Source organism: Falco punctatus, assembly GCF_963210335.1.
Source record: "Falco punctatus genome assembly, chromosome: 5".
Taxonomy (NCBI): domain Eukaryota; kingdom Metazoa; phylum Chordata; class Aves; order Falconiformes; family Falconidae; genus Falco; species Falco punctatus.
The window spans coordinates 52,080,593-52,104,255 of record NC_137584.1 but is presented as its reverse complement, the minus strand read 5'-3'; the positions used below and the strand labels follow the sequence as shown (position 1 = coordinate 52,104,255).

Below are 23,663 nucleotides of genomic sequence, written 5' to 3'. Positions count from 1 at the left end.
TTGTAATTATAAAATCCACAGAAAGGTTCCTCAGCTTTGTAGCTGACAACTTTCTAACTTTTGTAAATTCTGATTTCCTTACAAAATCCCAGACAAATGAACACTGATCAGAGTACTCCAATTACACCAGTCCAGCTTGCCAGTGCAACCCCTGAGAAGTGATTCTGTACTGTAAAAGAGCATTTTTACAAATCTAAATCACTGACAAGGCAAAGTAGTAAATTCAAACATACTGTTGATTGCCAAAAGCAAGTAAGTCCGTCTCTGAACAATTTTATAAGATATAAGCATGCTGTATCATGGTTGTCAAGAGTCCCCATGCTTAATAAGTCAAGCTACAGCAACAACTGGATCAACAAAGCACCAGAGTACATAAAATTAGTCTGTGATCCAGAAAACAGATTACAAGTCACAATAGGAATGCTAAACTTGTTATATTTTGGTAAAATAACAAGTAAATGTTAACAAAGTTTCAAACGCTACAACAAAAACTACAAATAAAAAAATGTAGTGATCAAAATTTGACAAAAATGGTGTTAGTATAGCTGTGAAAACAAATCAATATTCTTGTCCTATTTCTATAGGTAAATTAATGTAAATGATTTTAGAAGATACAGGACAAACTATATGGTGTTAGTCAAACTAATCTCACATACTCCTCTACACTGAACTATAATCAGTGTATAGCCTGAACCTATTCTAAAACAGTTACTTCAGAAATAACTACAGAAACTCCTAAGTAACTGTTTTCAATCAACTGAAATTAAATTCAGAAAAAGATTAAATAAAGTGTTCTCCTGCATGGTGCCCCTCCTTCTGAAGACAGAGCCTTATCTCCTCATTTCAAACTTTAAGGCAAAGATTATGGGTTCATATGTGGGAGTTGTTTTGTTGTTTTTTTTTCCTGTGGGTTTTGTGTTGTTTTTGCTTTTTGTTTGTTTTTTAAACACGCAAAACACAACTTCATGGACAGAATCTAACAAAATCCTTTTAATAAGGATGTAAGGTTTCCCTTCCCAACTGCTCTGTCCCACTCCCTGTATTAAACAGTTAATCTCCGTGTCACACTACCCCTTCATGAATGGGTAGCACTGCAAGTAGTTCAGTGAGCCAGCTTTTACCAAATCAGAATCTTAACGGCCAGGTTCCACCAGCCTTTCCCCTGATTTTGCCTCTTGTATTTATACAGCTGCTCATTTTCATGAGAAGTGCATTAATATTTATTTTAGGGCTACCACTACCCTTTTAAACTTGATTTGGCCAGTGGCTTCAAAGTTACTGGCGAGACTGGAAAACAGACCATTCACTTACAGAAAAATTGTTTCTCAGTTTTCCAAAACTTCTGTAAAGGCATTCAGCATCTACATTACAGTTAAGATCAATGCTAAAACATTATTTCTTAGAGATGTATGCTGAATTTATCTCTTATTTTACTCCTCTGAAGCCAAACTGCAAGACATTTATTACTCATCTCCATCTTCCCTAGCTGCACACAGACAAACGAACACCAAAGCCTCCTAACTGTTCTGGGCAATATGCTATTGTGCTCCATCTCGAAATACTACCAGAAACCAGTTACTGCTAATTCCCTGGTTAATAGAAAGCTACATATATCAAGTATCTACTGGACTGCATCTCAAACTCTGTGCAAGGTTTAAAAGCACTGATAATAAAGTTCATTTGCTGGGATAAAGCTCCAAAAAGCTTAAACTAAAATCCTTGTCCTCTAGACTTGCAAAAATGTTTCAAAAAATACTTTCAAAAAGTTAATTATTAGAAACTGAAACTCAAGCAACTTGAACCGTTACTAAAAGAACACCGAGACATTTGAAACAAGGTGTAACAGTTGTAAACTCAAAAGCAGAACTTCCTATCTGTGTCAAAGCTAACATGACCATATGACATTAGACTGTCTTCAGTGAAAATTTAGTAGCCTTTTCAAATTTTTGTTTTAAGCTCTCACAACTAAGTGCTCAGCCTTGAGACTTTATGGAAAAGGTGTCCAAAGTAAGAGAGAAGTGATGAGTGATGAGATGAGAATGTGAAGCATGTATTATCCAGAGTTAGGTAGATTTTCATGGTGCTTTTTATCCTGAAGTTGGAGATTGATGCCTTGGTTCATACTTGCAAGCTTACAGTAACTGAGGCTGGCAACTGGAGTCTAAAAATCAATTATGAGCTAGAAGGAACAGAGTAAGCAACCGTTCTGAAACTAACGGGGATGAAATTGCCTGGAAAGGCAGATAATCCAAAAAAGCCCAGTTTTTTTTGAGTAATCTGTTGGTGACAGTTATAAGAGGTTCAAAGAGGAAACAATTAGACTGGTGCCTGCAGTAATACCAGAAATTTTTTCATAGTATTAAAACCTTGAGGACTTTGACCTGACTCATGCTGAAAAGAAAATGCTGAGGAGCAAGAAGCATGCATGGCGATATAGCTGAAATGTCAGAAATTCCTTTGTGTTAGAACAAAACACTCAACACTTATTAAATGTTCAACTCTAATTTTAGTATAGTTAGTATCTGGTAGTATATTTAGTGTGAGAACTTTTTCAAATCTTTTAAAGTTTTAGTAGATTTTCAGAAAGAAAATACCACGTTATCTATCTGAATGGACAAAGCCAGTTTTGTAGCTCAAAATTTTGGCTGACAATCGCCAATAACTTTGTTCTACTGCTGCAACTATCATACTCAATTGGCTTGAGTTGCATTGGATGCTGAAAGAATGTGTTCCACTACAATGCAGCTTACTGAATGATTAGCTTATTAACTCTTTATTGCAAACATGAGGGAATGTATCAATGCAAATTTAATACAGTTTCAGACATTTACAGCTTTTTAGCAACAACTGAGTATCTGCTCACCTCCCTCCTAAAACATAGCTTCCTACCAGAAGTCTAAGAATCACTGTGTAATTTCCTATGTTTTTTATTTGGTAAGGACATCACTGTGAAGATAACATTCGTCCCTAAAGAGGGACAGCAGGCTTCGTAAAATCCTTTTTCCTGTGAAAGGAAGAAAATTCCCTCTGCTCCTAACTTTAATCCCCAAAACGTGCTTCTTTTCTGTTTCATACTGACTCTCCTTTGGTTTGTCTAAACCTTTTACTACCAGCCCTTCTATCCACTTGAAATCTAATGAAGAAAGAAGAAAGCCACAAAAATCTCTTTCAATAAGAGAAGGTAAGATAATCCCCAGCTACTGACAAAACCATCTTAGGTGTTAACACAAGTTTCAGATTCTTCTTGAAAGTCTCAGACTATTAAAAAAATAATTTAAATACCTTTTCCCCTTTTCCCCCCCTCTTACAATGAAAAATAAGTCTACATCATCTTTGTAGTATAGCTGTAGTCAGGAACTCATTAGAATCTCTGAAGTAGTTCTCAGAATAAAACATTGGTTTATTCTAAGTACAAGGCAAAAATGTTAAAACAGCAACAAGAAAAACTCTAGGAATCAATCCTTTACAGGCTTTTTAAATAACGGATGCTTGTGGAAAAATAAAAATATAAAAAGTCCTGTTCAGTAACTTCAGTTTCAAAGTCTGCCAAAATACAGCTTTACTATATAAGACTGCTTATAGAGTAAATATGTGTAGTAAAGGATGATAAAGCAGCAGTACATAATAGTAAAAGTTCAAAATTTAAAAAAAAATCTAGCCAGCGGTTGGCTTCAGATTAAACTTTGTGTCTTTGCTTATGAAACAAACCCAGAGCTATGAATTCTCTACGTTGCTGGTGAGGTATATTTCAGGGTAACATCACCTCAATTCTCAATGTCTATGTCAGTCAGAAATTTATTTTGAGTTTTGCAAAAGTTTTGGCTATAAAAGCCCTTCAGAGGTAAGAAAAAAAACCCAACCAAAACCTCGCCCTAAACTCAAAAAAAAACCAAGCATGAATTCAACTTTTCCAATAAATGCTGTAATTCTGTGATTAATATAAAGCTTAAATACCATTAACAACAACATTATGTAGTAGCTCATCTCACAATGAGACAAAAATCAGAAGGAATTACCTTTTTTACCATGTAATGTGTAGAACCTTCCTGTGTCTACTGTCCTGCTAACTTTTTCATTATTTGCGATCAACAATCCACTTATGATCAATTATGGATGTGTACACAATTCAGTTATCGAATGGCAATGAAATAACTCTTAAATAAAAGTGCTAACCTCACTGCTCTGATTCAATTCTGGCCAGGTCTGGTTTAGGGATGGCATTGATGGAGACTTGCTTGGAGGTGCTTCTGCTGGAGAGCTGGAGTAACCTACCTCACCAGTCTGTTCCCCAACTTCTGAAATGACAGGAATCACTATAAACCAAAATTGCATTCAGTTTGTTCTAAAAATAGCTGGTCATCTCATGCAAAGCGCGAAGTACCCTTTGGTTTCATCTTACCCAGGTAAATACCTAGCAGCAGACAAAAAGCACTCATTCAAGTCAATCTATTTAATAGGTGCCACTCTTATTTTGAGGATCTTTCTGAAAACTAGACTTTGAAGATTACTCTGTACCATACTCACTCCCTGTACTTTGGCTTTTAAATAACATTTTTAGGTTTTGATTACATGCAGAAATGAGTAATTCTTTCTTAAATTGAGACAGTAACTTCACACTACGTTTATTACATTAAATCCAGCACTGAGGAGTTTCTTACAGAATAAAACACTTTCTTAAATGAAAGGTTAAAGCAAAGCCAGTGTAGCAATGCAAAAATATGAAAACATTGAGAAAACCATTCCCCTTTAGATTATTTCCCAAAGAATATTTTAAGTTTTAAGCCTCCGTACTAACAATGGTGTTTCCATTCACCACGTTTTGCAAACTGAACAAGTCTAGCAGCTGTCACATTGCAACTGTACGTTGTTACTGTTATTTCAGTTTTCTCTGAGCTTTCAGCAAGTACAGTCCCTTGCAGAAACATTCCTTCAGAGTTGCACACATTGTCATGATGCAACATGCATTTTTGTTCTGTTCAAACTGTAAGAGAATTGGGTAAGCTAAACTGAAGAGCAGATTAAGCATTCTGCTTAACACAGTAAAATCCTGCTTAGTGTCTTTATTTTGCTAGATACACAATACAAGCTAAAGCAATGCACTGAAAGCCTCAAAAAACTGAAGCTGAGTTTATAACTGTATAATGTAAGTAACAGAAACAGAAGTGACTTGTAAGTAGCCAGACACAGTAACAAAATGTTTGTAGTCCAAAGAATTAAAACTCAAAACAAAACGCTGCACAAGAGGAAAGATGGCTTAATTGAATTACTATTTAAAATGACTGCTTAATAGATATGTGATTGAAGAGGCCTGCCACAAGCCTGTGTGATACACTGTACCAAAGTGATTAAAATTTAGAAAAAGGACTGGTTCCAGGCTCCTGAAGAGCTGAACTCTGCAGCCTGCTCTCCTGCTACAACTGCTCAATATTCTGCCTGCTGTCCTCCATTCAGAAGAAACCTGTAACAAATCCAGTGTCAAATTGAACTGGAAACACTTGAACAAGCAACAGTGACCAACAGCACCTTTGAAAACCAACAACCCATTATTGTCTCCATAGTGCTGCTGGGGACAGCAAAAGACACAGACTAAGATGAGGAGCCAAAACACTGAAGTCCAGAAAGAAGTTAAGTGTCCCATCTTGGGGTCAAAGGACACTGAGGTGCTACTGACATGAAAAAAGCCACACAGAAACCAGTCACTCATCAAAATTTTCAAAGGTCTTGTCAACTTCCAGTAAATGGCCAGATATCAGGTTGAGACTCAATGGTCCCAAAATTGTGCCCAGCACCTAGCATCTTGTACAACTGTCTTTTAGGAAAAATGGCTTTACAAATTATTCCACACAGAACTGCATCTGATACCTGCCTTCATGCAAAAAAGCACCTGGCAATAAAAAATTGGCTACATCAGGCTGATGTTTACAGATGCAATGACATCACCAAGCAGTCAAGATGATATGCTGTGGTCATTGGACACAAAATATACTAAGTTCTAAATATGTCAGTGGTAATACTTTGGGAATGCATACTGCATATTGCCCTGAAGTGTAATATGAATAAAAGTTTTCTAATGAATTAAAAAAGCACCCAAAATTCTCATTTCAACAGTGGTATACTAGATAAATGAACTAACTACTAGCGTTAAGTGCAAGGTCAAAAGATAAGGCTGACAACTGCTGTGCACAGACTACACAGCTACTTGTAATTCAAGGAACTTTGCAAATATCTACACGAAACATGCATGAGAGACTTAAAGAAAACTTCAGAGGTTAAGCTAACTAAATTGTGTAAGATGCAATGCATGGCAATTTTTTTTTCTTACAAAGAAACAGCATTGTTGCAGCAACCCAGACAAAAAACAAATTCACAGGGAAGCAAAACTTGCTGATTTATTTAAAGGGTTGGAAGCTTATTAACTGAGATAAAATTGAGTTTCAAGGAAAATATTCACATTTTATTACATAACAGGAAGTGAGACTAGTATTCTTGTTAGCTGCAGACATAAATTCTGCCAAGAATGATGCAGATGCTATCAACAGTATTCAATTCATAAAGTAAGTGTATAAGCACTCTGAAAAGTATTTGTACAAAACTGCCTGATTTCATGCTCCCATTTTCATTCACTGCAGTTTTCTTCTCCAGGCTGCTCTTACACAGACAGATCCTGCTTATTCTGAAGTGCTGACATTGTCCATCTACAAATAGCCCAACACAGTATTAACTCCTAAGTGGAGCTGCTACAATCCAATTCAAAATACTAAATGTATTGCAGAATTACCACATTAGCCTAAGAACTTAAACCACCTCACTTCTCTCCAGTCAGCAGAATGATACTAGCACCTAATTTAACATTTTTTTTTTCTATTAAAATTCTGTAGAGGCATAGTGCTATACCAGAAAATTTACCAACTATATAAATGCGCTATTATACAATAGATCTATGCCATGTGAGAGAAATACATATTCCTTGGTCATGAAACCAGTGTGAGGCAAGAACATCCGTTAACAGGTTTGGAACACCTGCAGCTGGTCACATAACAGATTCAGAGGGGCTGGTGACGGAGAGGCTGCCAGCATCTCCCCCTGTCTGAGCAGGCACACAGGTGCAGGGAGCCTCTGCTACTTTCTGCCAGCCACTAGTTCAAAATGAAAAGACACAGCAAGTTTCAAGCACAGAGCAAAAGCATGGAAGATCAAGGGGAAAGTTTCTGACAAAAGGACAGAATTAATAACAGTATTGTTAATGCTTTTGAATAAAGTTTACCATCTTGCAACTGTTTTAAAAGACATTGAAGTCATTCACCTTCTTGAACAATTCGAAAGCATGTTATTTGCACTGAGGGTTCAGACAGCAGCAGATCATTAACATTTCTTTGAGAAAGTTGTATCTTAGGAAAAAAGTGGACTCAAAAAGACACTCTGGTGCCATACTTTACAGTTTCTATTTCTGAGAATGCCATCTGAAGTGACCTTTATTGAAATACAGCTTTTATGGGCACTAAAAAAAAAGTATTACAGAAATTTAAGTGGTTGATCTTTCTAGGCTGATTTACAGTCCTTAAGTTGAACTCATGTAATTTAACATGCATTTTAGTCTGCACACCGACCTATGATTTTTTATTTAGATTAAAACAGTAAATATATACTGCTGATTTCTTCTGTTGTAACTACAGGATAAGCTATAGCCGCATCAATAACTTTTCCTGAAGTTTTTCATTCAACACATAAGTTGTGGTGATAAAACATGTTGGGTGCTAGAAAAGATTAACTATTTGCAATACTGATGCCCCCCCCCCAATAAATTAAAAAACTAGTTAATTGGATAAAATTCAAGAAGTTTGCAAGAACTGTCACTTTTTGTTGTAGCTATAACAGCAACATTAAGTAGCAATCAGAACTTTTTTTTATTAAGCACAACTTACACAGGATGGTAAGCTTTTAACTTTCACTATAACAGGGGTGACTTCCCTATAATAACCCGAGGGAAAAACTTATTTTTTTACTATTAAAAGTAGCTTGTCCTCAAATTTACAGTCCACTTTGTACTTCATGAAAATAAGTCATTTTTATATTAACAAAATTGCCTATAAAATAAGAACATACACATATAAATTTTTGGTTTAATGTCCAATTTAAAAAGTTTCCAGACAACTTCAGTTAAATAATAAAAGCCTTGAAATCTACTACCAATAAAGGCAGTAGTAGATCAAGTACAGATAGAGTTGTTGGGTTTGTTTATTGGTGGTGGTTTTTTTTTTTTTTTTTTAAACAATAATGGTTTATACAAGTGCTACTCCACTTCCTACAAAGATTTTTGCTTGGCACAAAAACGGAACGGGTAGGTTTTAGACACTTGCTAGTTATTCACACAGTTAATTGTAGGTAGTTCTTATGAATATCTTCGCCATAGCAAAATGCTTACACACAGAGAAAACACTGCAGTTGCAGCTGACTGCTGTTGGAAAGGTTCTCTGAGAAGCCAAGCAACTCCCACAAAATATGGTTTAATTATAAAGGAGAGGTAGTAGTAGCCACAGTATCTAGTTTAAGAACTCAATAATTGTCTGATGAAAATCTCTGACATTTACACACACACACAATATTAAAAAACCACCTTTGAAGTATTTAGTAAAAAGAAATAAAATTCTAGGAAATCATACTACCTGAGCACACATAGTGTAACATGATTTTCCAAGCAAAGATTGCTTGTTAAAAAGTAATCTAAAGCAGTTCTAAAATATTCCGTTTCCTCCATCTGTTCTAAAGTAAAGGAAGATGGCTACAAACATCATGGTTTTAAACACCAGTTACATGGAACAATAGTTTGCTTTTCAGTTATGGGACTGAGGTTTTGGCACAAAAAACTAACGACCAGAACTCACACATTCAATGGTTTATCTCGGAGTGTCCAAAGGTAAAGGACTATATATACAAAGACTAGGTGCCAAAGCAATGAGGAACAGATCTTGTCAAGTCAGGCATATAATTAAATTTAAAAAAAAATAAAAAAATCTGTGCTACTGATCCTGTACTTTTAAACTACAATCCTACCTCTAGCACTGAACCCGGGAATATTTTCTAAGTACTTTCAAGACTTAAACTCAGGCCATATTTTCAGAAACGAGGGTGAACAGAAAGCATATTCACTTGAAAGAAAATCTGAAGTATAGCCATATTGGGAATTTGGAATACAGTAGCTGATCATGAATAAAATCCATACTGTGACAGTTTTGTTTGTGTTAACCTTTAAAGGACATGGGTAGTACTTCCAAGTGTAATAGCCAATGTGTACTGTTTCTAAATAACACCTCCCTGTACAGAAATACATACTTGCTCAGATTAGCCCTGACTACTGATTAAGATTTCTAAAAATTGCATGTTACTTTACTCCGTGTTCGCTCACGTTATCTAACGTATGACTAACGTATCTGCCGATACACAGTAACAACTATACCATCATTCGAAAACAGTGACATTTGTGTAAGCATGTCTTACCCGTTGAATCTTCCAAATCAATCAGCTTGGGCATTAAACTTTCAGGTAACTTTTCTGGCAAATCATATCCATTCTTTCTAGCAACTACCAAATGAAATGCAGCACAGAACTCATCCAGTGTCAATGCACCATCTTTATCAAAATCTGACAGTTCCCTAAAAAGGAAAATTTAGTATAAATAAAATTTCTTACAGTTATTTTATTTCCAAAAGACATACTTCTGTAGTACTACTTGGAAGGATCAAAGAATGCAGTTTATAGTTAATTTTACCTTATTAAACACTTCATAGTAGTGCTACATGCTTTAGTCTTCAAATAAGATGAGCCTTAATTGATAACATTTCTTAGTGCTTAAAGATAATTTAAATCCACTTTTACCTCTCCAAGTTTTTAACTCATTTAAGACAGTTCTACATAATATTATTAGCCTCACATTTTTGGCAAAGCATACTAAATAAATGACAGTGCGGAAGCAACGTGATTTATTTTAAATGGGAAAAATACCCAAATTAGAAATCATTACACTGAGAAAAGGATAAAATCTGCTAAGCCAAGTCATTTAATGATAGCAACGATGCAGTACAAATTCCAGAATACAATGAAATACAAGCTTTGCACCTAGTCAAAGCTTGATTTGTCATCAAGCCTCACTAAGTGAATTTAAAAATATTTGCATCTGTACATTTTATTGCAACTTATTTAAATAATTCCTTATCTATATTTATTCAAGTCTAATCGCATCTTTAACAATAAAAACTTCAAATAAATTACTTCTTACTCTGAAATGTTCGACATTTCTTCAAAAGCTCAAAATGCCTTGTAAATAGCGCCAGTCTAAACCCATTAAAGCCTACTAAAGTAATATTGGCATAAATCTGAGTAAGACGGAACATACTAGAATGCTACTGAAATTTCACTTAACACCTTCCAGTAAGTAGATTATTAGATGACTGCCAGATAGCTGTCATCTTTCCAAAAATTATCCCGAGTACAGACACATCACACTTACCAAATATGAGAAAGTTCAAGAATAGGTAGTTTTGACTTAGTGAAAAATTCTTTAGCTGCAGATCCTGAAAAGTTACAATAACCATTTTTAATATTTAAATCAAGTTAAATCATTAGAAGACTTACAGTTATGGCCGAGGAGATGAACTACTTAGCAAAGGTTTTGGGGAAAATGGCACTAATTACTACGGTTAAATGAAGGAAAGGCAAATTAGTTTCAAGTCCTTTCTTGAATTACACTGGAGTTTACCAGATTATCAGTAAAATGCAGAACTTCCTTCAAAATGGTATGCAAACCTAAGTGCACAACAAAGTCTTTGTAACAGAACTGCTGCAATCACAGTTATATTTTTTAAAGAGCAACTTACCTGGTATAAATCCATTTAGATCAGGTTGAATGGTTTTAAACTGATTAACATAATACTGCCTTTGTTCATCAGTTATTTTCCAGGGGTCATCATAACTACTTGATTGCCTACGAATTTCATTTGTTGTTGTAGCTGATGCTACAGTTCGTACTGTTGTCTGGTCCTGAAATGAAATATTTTTCCTCAGTATTATCTACCTAAAATGCTCCTACGACTTCTCAACTTCTTGCCTTCTAAAAATAAAACATAGTTAAATCTCGCAGTTGTTTAAAAACTGCAGAAAATCATCAGATTGTATCTACAGGATAATGACAGGGTATTTTTGCACATTGATACATATGGATAGGAATGACTGCAGGTATGCAAGCAGAAAAAAAGGTATGGCACATATGCAAAAAAGCTAAACAAATGTTTTGAAGACATAATTATTGATATTTTTAAAATTAATAGCTTTCAGTTAATCATTCCAAACAAAGTCAACTCAGTGAAACAAGTATCTCTTGGGTAACTGAACAGACTACAGCACAGATACACAGTAAACATCTGCAATGAAAATTATTTTAAAAAAAAAGGATTGCAACATCAATCTGAATGAAGCAAATCAAATACCAATAAAGTGTCACACCTGGACAGAAGCAGGATGCATGGCTAAAAGAGCACTGGTTGGTGGGGTATCTGCAAAACTGACCCAATTTTCTTGATGGGGTGGTGGTGAATGGCCAGACCACATGGGATCACTAGAAGTAGATGAGCCTGAAAACAGAAGAAACATTTCCTTTTCAAAAGACAACCCTGAAGACTGAGTAAGAACTACGGATACGGAAAGCAGTCAAAAAAAATATAATCCTGAAACACATGCTCCTGTCAGGGAGATATGCACTTGTAGAATGGTGAGGAAAATGAAACTCTAATTGCACCAATATGACAAAGTTCACCTCTTGACAACTCATTCCTGTAGATTTTTACATTTGTCACATTAAATCTGGACTAAAAAGACAGAAGTGAGCAATGAGCTTATTACAACATGTAAAACATAAATTGGCTTTTACCCATTCAATGGGTTTTGAATAAGTGAGTTAATACCCCACATTTTCACTTAACTGAAATGAACAATACTTGTACAGACATACAGCTATTTAAAAGTGGCATACAATACTAGCACTAGCACCACTATGACTAAACTTCTTTATTTTCTAGATTTTAGTTTGCCGTTCAAAGAACAAAACCTTGGAAATTCCTCTTAAGAATCAGGCTTTTTGGCAAAGGTAAGGGTTTTTTTCCTGAATTATTTCTAGACTAACTTCACTCAGTTGCTTAAAAACAGGCCAAGAATAACAAAAAGCATCCACATATAGTGCTGACATCTATGTATTAGCTATCTGGAACACAACTACTGAGAGATTCACCCTAGTGCCTTGTTATAATCTACTTCTGAAGTACTGCTGATGTTCAATGTCTTAATATTAAAACAACAATGAACCAACTGTAGAAAAATGGCCACCCACTGTTTTATGTACAAACCCCTCAAAACTCTCCAGTCACAAATTAAAAATTTATGGAACACCGATCAGAGAGAAGACAAACCATTTAGAACAAGTCTAGAAGAATCTCAGGACTCTTCCTACTCCTTGACTCCTAAAAGAAATGCTGAACTTCTTAAATCTGAACAGCATTTCCGATTTACAGATTTATCAGGTTCACAACAACAACAGTCGTGAAACTGATTAATGTACTCTTGCAACTAAATGCTTTCTCTTGAAATATGTTAATGTCATACTTAGATAGGAATTTCTGCAGCATAACCTAGAAGCATATTTCCTTTTAAAAGGCAGGTCAACGTCCTGTGAGCTTCTGTAAGCCCTCCACACACTCACAAACAAGAAATACGACATTAATGTCATATTTTTAATCCTGCCACTAAGATCTAAATTGAAGCAATAAACCCCAAGAAGTTATTGTCAGGTTGCTGACTAAAAAATATTGCTATGAGAAATCCATTTATATATATATAGGCAATCTATTTATGAAGCTGACATATCAACAATTTCAGGTTCTTGGAGACTGATGACACTACTCGTACACAATCTGCAGTAAACAGAGTGAAGGAAATCTGAGAATCAGCAAGGAAGACCAAGGACTAACATCTGAAGTAGCAGTAACATTATTAAATAGCAATTTTGCATACTAACATGTAATGGTATGCAATTACTCTTTCATTCCATAAATGCCCTTTTTTTCTTAGGAGAAAGTAATGAGTGAAATGCTTAGAATTAGTTTATCCTTGCTCTTCTCCTACATACAATAGCCATAATTGTGCACAATACATTTAACCTTCCATTACGCAGAATAAAAATCAAGATTTCCAGTGGGAGTAAGATTTTTTTGAAGGAGAAGGTAAGTCAAATTTAAAAAATTGAGAGGTTAAATTATTTCTGAATTTCAAAATATGAATCAAGGGGTAGGGTTTGTTTTGTTGGGGGGTTTTTTGTATTATGTGTTGGTTTTGAGTTTGTTTTTTTAAAGTTAGCTTTACTAGGTTGAAAAGCCACGGTGACTACTCCTTTTGTTCCCACATTTGTCATCTACTTCTGGGAAATCCTGTGTGGCCCGCAGCTCCTAGCGAACTTCATCCAGCATTGCTGAGAATAAAGGCAGTGAGTTTGACAATACTTTTAACTTTGGGATTCTTCTTCAGTAGCTGGCCTAACTCTAAAACACTAGAAAGAAACATGCAGAAAAGCCCAGTCTGTCTCCACCTGGTCTCTTAAACACAGGGCTAACAGTTAAGATTCAGACAAGTCCTTCCCATCTCTCCTATGGATATGCCACACGTAAAGTTTACTTTTGATACAATGGCTCTCCCCTTCCCTGCCCCTCAGACACTAACATTACCACCACTTGTACGTTAACTCTGTTTTGACTCCTCCCAACAACTTTTCTTCATACAGTTCAATCTGTACCCCACGTAGCACAGCACCTTTTCCAAAGCTGTACTTTGACAGCAACGAAGATGCCAGTAGCACCAAACTGTCATACCTCCGAGTACTGTACAAGTTATTACAAGAATTGTTTCCTCTCTCACTTGTTCAAATAATCCCAACAAGAATACTCTGGCTTTACTGTTCCTGTTACTCACTCTGCAATGCAACATTTTAGGACACAGGATGGGAATGCTGGAGAAAGATTACAAGTTACTAGTGGATACCTGGATCTACACAAATACTCATGGACTCAATCATGGAAAGTACATCTGTCTGAATTAAAGACTGTCACTCCTCACCTTCTTAAACTACAAAACTAGACAAGGAACACTGAGGTAGAAGGGAAGGTGCAAGAAAACTGGGTCACAGAGAAGACTCTGAACAACCAGTGTGGTTTTGTTTTATTAACTCAATTCTTAACCCAATGAAGAAACAACCACCAATGGTGTCTGTGCATTTTCACCAGTGTTCTCACCATTAACGGCACTTTGAATGGAGAGCAGGCCTAAACCCAGCTGTTAGATTTGAACTAGTGGGTGAAGCCTAATGCACTAGGTTTAGTGTGAAGACCTAACTTGAATTCCTGTCGCTGCTCTGCATCCTTCTCTAGCTTGAATATCTTACCAGCACATTCATAACTTGTGGAAAATGACCTCCATTCCTGGGGGAGAAGAGTTACCCCCTTGCTCTAAGCTACAAATTTAAGTGTAAGAAATGGTTTATCTAGATAACATCCGAGTAGCCTGTAATTTTCAGCCACTATACAAATGTGGGTTTACTCACAGAACTAAAATTTCAACTTCATTAACTAGCAAGACCTCTCCTCACCACCAACTTGTGATGAAACAAAACCAGAAGGTGAGTAAAACTTTGGCAATAAAATGAAATAAGTGGAGCTCTTCCCTCCCTGAATAATCACATACAAGTAAGAATATTCTTCACATTGTAAAAAGGCCAGTTATCATCACTTAGTTAAGCAGTAGCTAGGAAATAAAGGACTATTCAGTCCCCTGCAAGCACAGTAAATATCTTAGGACTCTAAAGATACAAACAAACTGTTAGCCCAGTAGACACGTTCCACTTTTGTCCATGAAGTTTTCTGGTTCTTGATTTCATGAACTGCAGCAATATCTCTCCCAACGAGGAAAAGAAAGAAGTGTGGGTTAGGGCTGCAAGTTCTCATTCATATTCAGACATCAAAACAAAACTTTGATGTAATGCCAAAGAAAGCTAACAGAGGTCCTATGACTGAACAGAAGACCTCAGATTTTTTTTTCACTAGTTTGAAATCATTATTTGGATACTACCAACATAAATGCTCTGCTTTGCCTCCAGCCCAAACAGACTACAAGGTAATAAAAAAATAATTTCTAGCCTCTATCCTGACGTGCCATTCAAATTCATCATTTGAAATGGGGAAGAGGTTCTACCATTAGCACACTTTTAGCAGCTGAAGCTGTAGTGCAAAATGAGCTGAAAACATGAAAGTGTAAGTATTTTTTCCCTTCTCTGGTAACTATAGGAACAGGAGACTCTCATATACAATTCAGTTTCCTACAAGGGGTTCAGTCATCCACTGTATTAATCTATGAAGATTGATCCTGATCAGAGATGCAAGCCAGAACTGGGATGTAACATGATTTTTGAACAGCTTTATCTTAACTGTCAAATCAAAGATACCTGGAAGACTTGAGAGACTCGGGTTTTAACAGAACTGAACCCAACATTTAAGGATGAGACCTGAACCAACTATAAACTTCATTCTACACAGGTGATCAATGTCTGTCACTGCACTTTTAATCCCTGGTATTAAAGTAAAATACATGCACTCTTTGGGGTCTCTTTACGAAAAAAGCTTGACGAAAGAAGGTAACAAACCTTGCCTTCCAACTTCGTGTGTATAAGCACACTGTGCTCGTCATGACAGTACCTCAGAGTCCAGCTACTTATGAAGCATCACTAACACTATCTTAACTGAATTGCTGGACAACACAGTGGCAAAAAAATTGTAAAATCCAAATTAATTTGCTCTGTTGAGATGAGAACAGGTTTTCTCCCTCAAGAAATTGAGAACCGCTGTAAGTCATGCTTAAAACTGATACAAAACAAGGTGTAAGATTTTTAAAAACTTCAATCAAGTCATTATCTAATAATTATTCTACAACCCAATTCAATACAGAAAGCACTACTTAATTTTGTTCATGGTGGCAGTATGATGATGCAATGCAATACCTTTACTATGTCAGAATCTTCCCATTTGAACAAAACAAACCCCAAAAAATTACATTTTGATTTTTGTTCTTCTGGTTTAAGGCAACATGCTATTTATTATTAGACTCATCACTTTCACACTTGACATTCCAGGCTTGCAGTTGAGAACCCCATTACCCTCAAATGATGTTTCACATAATATGAAATACAAGCAAAGAGACCTGGGTTTTATTTTTCTTGGATCACAACTGAAATAGCAGCTCTAACTTAAATCCTACTGAAATTACATCAGGTACTTGCAAATTACCTGATTTCTCAAGAACATCTTGCATTGGAATTAAGATGAGCTTGCAGTGCTGATTTTAAGAAAACTGTCTATCTGGTTCTACCTAAATGTCAGCAGAATATAATTATTCTACAAAATACCATCCTTTAAAAAGTAGGCTCAAAGGGAAAAAGAATGACCAACTGTCTACAACAGCTGAAATTTAAAGGAGTAATTAATCACCTGTAGTGCAAAAAAAATCATCCACAGTGATTCACAATAACAATTTTTCTTAAACCAATATATGAAAATCCACTCTACCCCTTAGCACTGGCAGAACATACAATCTTTCTATAACGGTATCTCCAAATCACTTTAAACACACTATGAATGTGTTTCAGTATGGAGTATAAAACTGGCAAATACTGAGCTACTTCAGAAATATTTCCAGGCTACTACTAAAAAATGTATCCATTAGACATCACAGGGAAAGCACTGCCAAACTGAAATATTAACACTGTATTACAACCTTATTTTTAAGAGGGCAATATTGAATTCTTAACAGTATGAATAGTTTGCATGCTTTCCTAGAGTCCTTCACTTAAATTAGAAAACCTTAACAAGTTAGAAATCAGCTACCAAAATTGTAGTTCAGCTTGTAAGAAAAGCAAATCAACTAAACTGTCCAAGAAGAGAGTCAAGAAATTGACTGTGGGGGGAAATCACAATGCCTGGACTGAACCCTTAGAAGTAATTATGTATATGCAACGAGCAGACTAATATAAAGTTGACCGGCACTTCCTAGCAAACGACATTCAGGACACTGGTATAAACCTCTGCATACAACCCATTTCACTTCTAAAATAAGTTTTGTTTCCTTATCCAAACAATTCTAACAACAGAATCCCTGGTCCTCCACGGATGCTTATAACTAAAGAATGGTGATAAATTGAAAGGTATCAATTTTGGAATATCACAACTTAAATCAACAAACCACAGTTTAACCTGAAACTACAGCCTGCAAAATACAGCATATTATTTAACGTTTCATCAAAACCAGAACCTGAATTAGAATTGCCCCACTGTTCCCAAACATATTAAGTCTATTAAGCATCACAAAAAAAACCAGAAAATTTTGAAATATGTGATATTAAGAGGAAAGCTTTTTAAATCTGAGCACAGTGATACAACAACAGCGAGGGTCCTCATGTTAAAGGAACAACAAAGGATGAAAAGCTTTACTGAAATAAGTGGTTCTACCTTGACAGATTGGAAATACAGTAGCTTCAGTTATATAGACTTTAAAGAAAGAAAAAAATGCTAAGAGAATTAGTTGTTCTAACAATTCACCTAATCTACCAGACACATAAGTCAAACAGTAAGTTATCTTTCCCTTGCTTGCCCTTGAGCTCCTCATGTTGTTGGGTATACTGACAGTTCCTGCACAGTTTCAGAATGATATCAGTTGTGTATGAGAAAACTTTCCCCTGGGAAACTTTCATACTCTCTTTCCCTCCCTCCAAACTCTTAAGCGTTTCCCATATCACATTAAGAAACGGATCTCGCCATATGCAAGACCACAGATTCCACAGTGCTGCCATGAACACGAACATTTGAATCTGCAAGAAAGCTTCCAGGATTGGAGTACATGAAGATAAACTGCCCTAAACTCATTTAATATACTTAAGAACGTCACAACTTTGGGTTACAGCTGAAGCATAACAGAAGACATTTATACCTGGTTGTGCTTCACTAAATGGAGCCCAAAAAGGCCCAGGTCCAGCAAGAGGCCGTTCATTATTCCCTCCGCTGGGATGGCGGTTGTGCTTCCTCCATGTATGTGGAGAGGTTGGTGGGGATTGCTGTGGTGAAACAACTGGAGATGTGGACTCCTAATAAAACAAAGGAACCTTTTAAGTTTTTTACTAAATAACTAATTACACAAAAGCCTGTCTAAAACCATTATTTCAACCATCACTGCAGTTAAAGTCTCATTTCAGAGTGTGAAAATTTTAGTACTTATTAAAATGAGCGAACAGCAGAAGTCACGTACAGTATAACAGGGACTGGATATGTTCACTCCAAACAATGTCATTTAATGTATTTTTAACTTGGAATTCTTAAAGAGAACAGCAATGCCAAGTTAAATGATTTCGCTACAAAGGAAACTAGATTATAAGACTCACTTTCACTTGTGATAAAAGTTACATTTGAAACCAGGTCTCAAAAGAAAACATTACTTACTGTAGAATTTATTATCATACCTAATTTTCATCAAGTGATAAAAACAAACCAGAATTATACATCGGGGGGGAAGGGGGGCAGAAATCACTAGACAGGCCATGTGTTTTTTTAATATGCAAGAACATAGATGTAATTTTTTCAGAGAGTGATGCCATCTAGGATATACTTCTCTGCTGTACAAATTACAAGGTAGTTTTGCCCTGCTGTTAAGCCTCTCTTTAATCCCATATTGTACTATGTTCTCCCTGAACAGGCAGGAAAACAGAGAATCACAGAAGCAATTTCTACCTGAAATCAGTTCTCACGAGACATTTAGATTACCAGATTATTCCATTTCAAATAAAACAAACAAAAAAAAAATTATGTTGTGAAAAGTATTTATATAGTAGAAAGTTATTTCCTCCCTATATCAAGATCTTTTGAAATTACCATTTGCCTGATCTCTCAATGTGAACTAAACCGTTATCAGTGAAAACAGGTACAACAATAAAACAAAACCTGAACTCAGTTTCCTGGAAAATAAAAACAAAGCTAAAAATCTAAAAATCTGTTTCAGCAGTAGAGAAAAAAATAGTTTGGTACTCTGTGTTAACAACTGTTAACATACTATCAAGCACCAACACCCAGGCTGACTGTAGGCTTCCACATGATTCCCAAAACTGAACTGGTTTACCTTGCTGAACATTCAATGGTCATTATGCTTTTAAAATCAATATTACATCTGCAAAAGTCTAAAAGCAGTAAGAAAGTGCCATAAACAAGCTTTTCTCCAAGCAAGGTACACACTAAAACTACATGCATCCTAACAAAAAAGTTTCAGGGCCATGATGACTGGTGACTTTCTAGTGTGCTGATGTAAACTTTTACCCTTTCCCCCGCCTCTGATTTTCATGTTTCCTAGGATATAGGACCAGCCCAATTGATTCTGCAACTGAGGCATTTTCTGAAAGTTCTGACCATTCAGTCAGATTTCCTTAAAATGAGTTCCTAGGCCACAAGATTTTGAACTTACCATTCAAAGCATTTAAATGATGCCCATACGTATTGGCAAAGAGTATTACAAAAGTGGCTGGCAGCAGCACTAACTCACTCCAACTTCTAATTCAGGGACCAAGACTGCACAAAGTCACTGTTTTTCCACAGTACCTCCACCAGGTCATGCCCTTCTGAAATTTGCCTGAAACTGTTAGCACCTTACATTCCTTGTCAAGTATTTTAGGTGACAGCACATTCTTACCCTTACAGGTACGTGGGGGCACGAGAAGGAGTCAGTCTATCCAAAGTGCCACTTGCAGGCTGGAAGCTAGAACTGAGGTTGAATGGTTAGTCTGCTTAGCATAGTGCAACAGGAGCTAGGATAACCATGATGATGCGTCACTGAAATCAATTAAAAGCTTCCTTTTCCCTTGGCTTTTACAGAAGCCATCTTTTATCAGACAGTATTTGAAGGATGTTCGAGTTCTTAAACAAAATGCCATGAGTAAACCTAGGGAAAGCTATGCTTGGTTGCAGACACTATTCATTTACTCCAGTACTCTTACTTAAGTCAGTCAGATGGTCCAGAAAGACAAAGAAAACCTGAGGCAGACAAACATACGACAGTCTAAAGGAAGCCACTCACTACTTCTAGTAACTGCATGTGAACATTAAAACTCCTGACACGGAGGCCTCATAAAGCAGCCTTGCCCTGATGAAGCTGACAACTGACTATTCAGAAGCTTCCATCTAACATTTGGCCTTACGCTCAAGGCACAGGAAGAAACTGCAAATATGATCCTCTTCGATTCTTTTAAATGTTTACCTTACATGTGATTCTGTAAAGCATGTAATAATAGTAATCAGTTCATCTGAAGTACAAGCATAATAAATAATTAACTTTGTTCTCCATGTTTCCCATCAATGGTGTATCAGAATTCTGAACATTTACAGATTTCTCACAATTGATTTGGAGCTTCAGCTTACAGACTCCAAAATTACTGAACATCAAAAGCATGTCACCAAATCTAATGTCAAAAAGCTTCTGGAAGACAGACAAGTCACACATTCCCAAAACAGTTTAAACCAAATTTAGATGGCATTACTGTGGCACCATCCTTCCCTTGTGCAATCCCAATCACTTGCATATACCACTCATGGCATTAATCTAGCTTATTAGAAGCTTAAGAGACCTAAACGCCTTAACTAAAAAAAAAAAGTATTATTTATATATGCACACAAAAACATATGTGTGTGTGTGTATATATAAATAAAAAATGGCTTAGCCAAAATACTGACGGCTTGATGCAAGTGTAAAGAAGGAAAGTGAAATCCAGAAAAGACTGGGGAGGAGGCAGGATTGTAGAAACATTGACTCTCATTCAAAAGCAGTCATGGGAAAACACAATGAGTACAGATTTACTGAAACTGCAGTTTACATATAGGTTCATTCACCCCTTATGTATAGGTTAACATCTGCTATGTATCTGCCTTTGCAGGGAGTAAGAAGTTGTCATTTTCATATACTCATGCCTAGAAAACACGGTTTGTTGTACAAAGTTTCCACTTCAGTTTTGCATTGAGCTTCACACTTTAGGGAACAGAGGCCATAGGTTCGTTAGAACCACCTCTGTTCCTCAGCTGCAACATACACTCTCATAAACTGAGAGTATACATTGCAGCTGAGGAAGTAGGGTTGTCCACTTTGGCCTGTCGAATCTATTAATAAAAGAAACAAATTTTGAACGCCTGAAATACCCAGGGTCAGATTTTTTTAAGAGTATTAGGGTACACAACCTAACCTAACTGCTCTTCAAAATGCTGAAATTCAACTACAACAGGTTGCCTAGTTTGGGTTACTGATAACTGCAATTTTGAATTTCACCAATTTTAACAGAAGTTACCCACCTAATCTCCTTGGGAACTTTGACAATTTTACTCACCATCTGTATACTGTAGTTGACATGTCATTTATTATATCAGCTGCTATTAAAATCTTATTTTGATAAACCATTTTAGCACTTTGAATGCAATTAAACATTTTAAACACCAGCTTTTAATTTTTCTCCAAACAAACCTCAATAAAAAACATAGCAACTACTATGTTCTAGTTTTTACTATCTTAAGACATCTATTTTTCCTCTTCAAATTTCTCCAGAAAACTGATCTGAATAAAAGCATGTTGACATACGTAGTTAATAACTATTTAACATTTTCATGCTAAATCCAACTGCTGGGCACATTCTTCTCAATAGCTAATCAAAAAATAATTTTTGCCTGTTAGCTATAACCTTAAGCAATCCATCTTAATTGTAAAAAACCCCCACATTTTAAGAAGTTCTAAAAAAGCATGATTTTTGTCAAGCTGGAATTACAAAACCAAGACACTGTCAAGGACTCGGAACTTGGACTTTTGTGGAATGACAAGCAGTTACCAAAAATAGCATGATAATTAAAAAAGGTGATATAACATATGGTTCTAAAAGAAGAACCTCAATGAAGGTAAGTCAAACAAACTGGCATAGGGCAACACAATACTGTGCTAAAGCAACTCTGAAGGGATCTCAATCTTAAAAGGGCATTGCAAGCATACACGAGTCAAAGGAGATTATAAACCTTTTCCTGGATCTCACACCTCAGGCCAGAAGAAAGCCTCCTAAGGAGAATTCCAGAGACAATGAAGCCAGACATGGTATCCGAAGGGTAGCTCTAAGGGTGTTGTGATCCAGGTCTTGATACCACACAGCCTGCATAAGAGTCAGGGAACAGATCCATCATGAAGAAATATTATGCTGGAGATGGTAATTGCATTGCAGAACCCATGTTTTTGTAATCAACTAGCATTCATACTGAAGAACAAAATAGTCCAAGGTTCAATGTGAACTTCTCCACATGCAATACTACAAATTTTTAGAGGCGGGGTGTCTGGTTCAGCCAATTACAAACTGGTTAGTCTGACCTCAACAGTTTGAAAGGTTTAGACTAGATTTTGAAGAAAGAATAATTACAAACACAGAGGCAAATGAGAAATGGATCAATCACAGCATGGGAAATTTTACTTAAGTTGGCTGGTATTATTTTTATGATTTGTCTAGGCAAAGGACCCACACCGAACCTCAGCATACTTCAGCGGGGTGGCTAGACAAGGTAATTGCAACAATGTGAAGTTTAATACAAGAATCTAAGCTGCAAAAGAACTGACTACAGAAGGATCAAGGCTCGATTGTATTAGGATAGGAACTATGGGATTGAAGGGAATTTTCTAGTAAAGCTCCTGAATGACTGATTTGGGGAATAACCTGATCTGATACTATACGTAACTGATTATGCACAATAAATAGCATGCTGATGAATTCTGACAACGAATCTAAGGAGGCAGATGGATGGATTCCTTTCAGGACATAGGTAACAGTAAATTATCAGGTTTTAAAGTATAAAACACATTTTCTTACATAGTGGAAATTAATAGCGAAGTGCGTAATGAGAATCAATCAGCTGAAAACAGAAGACTGGATGCAAAGGTCAACTATCAGACCACAACAATATGACAGATTTGCTTTATTCACAGCTGCTAAGTAAGGTATATGAGGTGAGATGTATCAAGCAGCAGTAGGCAAGTACCCTACGAAACAGCATTAATACTGGTGAGCTCTTGTTTGGACCAAGAAACATAAATCTAGTAAAATATTTTCAATAAGAATTCAAATTGGATCAAAGGCAGAGAAGGATTATGAGGATTACTGGCAACTACTTTGTGAAGCAAAAGTGAGACTATGGATTGTTTTTCAATCATAGTTTTCAAGCAAAACAAACCTAAGGGTGAATACAATGGTTTCCTAGTAAATACTGGTGGTGTTCTGCGGGTAATGCTAAGGACAAAGTTGTTAAAAGGGCAGGATTACCTCATCTGAGTAAAGTTAAGTGGAGTTCCCATCATATTCCCATGAATATTCCACTATATTCCTACTATGGCTCTGGAATAGCTTTCCTCAACATGGCTAGTGTGGATAAAAGGTCGTGATTTCAAGGAAGAACCCCAATATATTTTTTTAAACTCATTATCTAATACAATGTCTTATAATAGAGGGTTAGACTCAATGGCACACAAGGTCTTTT

The 23,663-nt window shown here is 36.2% G+C and overlaps 1 protein-coding gene across 15 annotated transcripts in view; it reads right to left on the bottom strand.

The window, feature by feature from the left end:
• The window catches only part of REPS1 (RALBP1 associated Eps domain containing 1), an 82,749-nt gene that overhangs the window by 20,709 nt on the left and 38,377 nt on the right, over window positions 1-23,663 (bottom strand). For 7 of the 15 annotated variants that reach the window (XM_080390135.1, XM_080390134.1, XM_080390145.1 and 4 more), the window contains exons 4-9: window positions 18,067-18,220; window positions 11,497-11,624; window positions 10,872-11,034; window positions 10,505-10,568; window positions 9,496-9,650; window positions 4,174-4,313 (exon numbers count right to left, since the gene is read on the bottom strand). In XM_080390135.1, the coding sequence (XP_080246261.1) occupies window positions 4,174-4,313; window positions 9,496-9,650; window positions 10,505-10,568; window positions 10,872-11,034; window positions 11,497-11,624; window positions 18,067-18,220 (804 nt within the window). Of the gene's footprint in view, window positions 1-4,173; window positions 4,314-9,495; window positions 9,651-10,504; window positions 10,569-10,871; window positions 11,035-11,496; window positions 11,625-18,066; window positions 18,221-22,163; window positions 22,295-23,663 lie in introns of all 15 variants that reach the window. The other 8 variants (XM_080390137.1, XM_080390143.1, XM_080390142.1 and 5 more) reach the window with 3 other exon arrangements.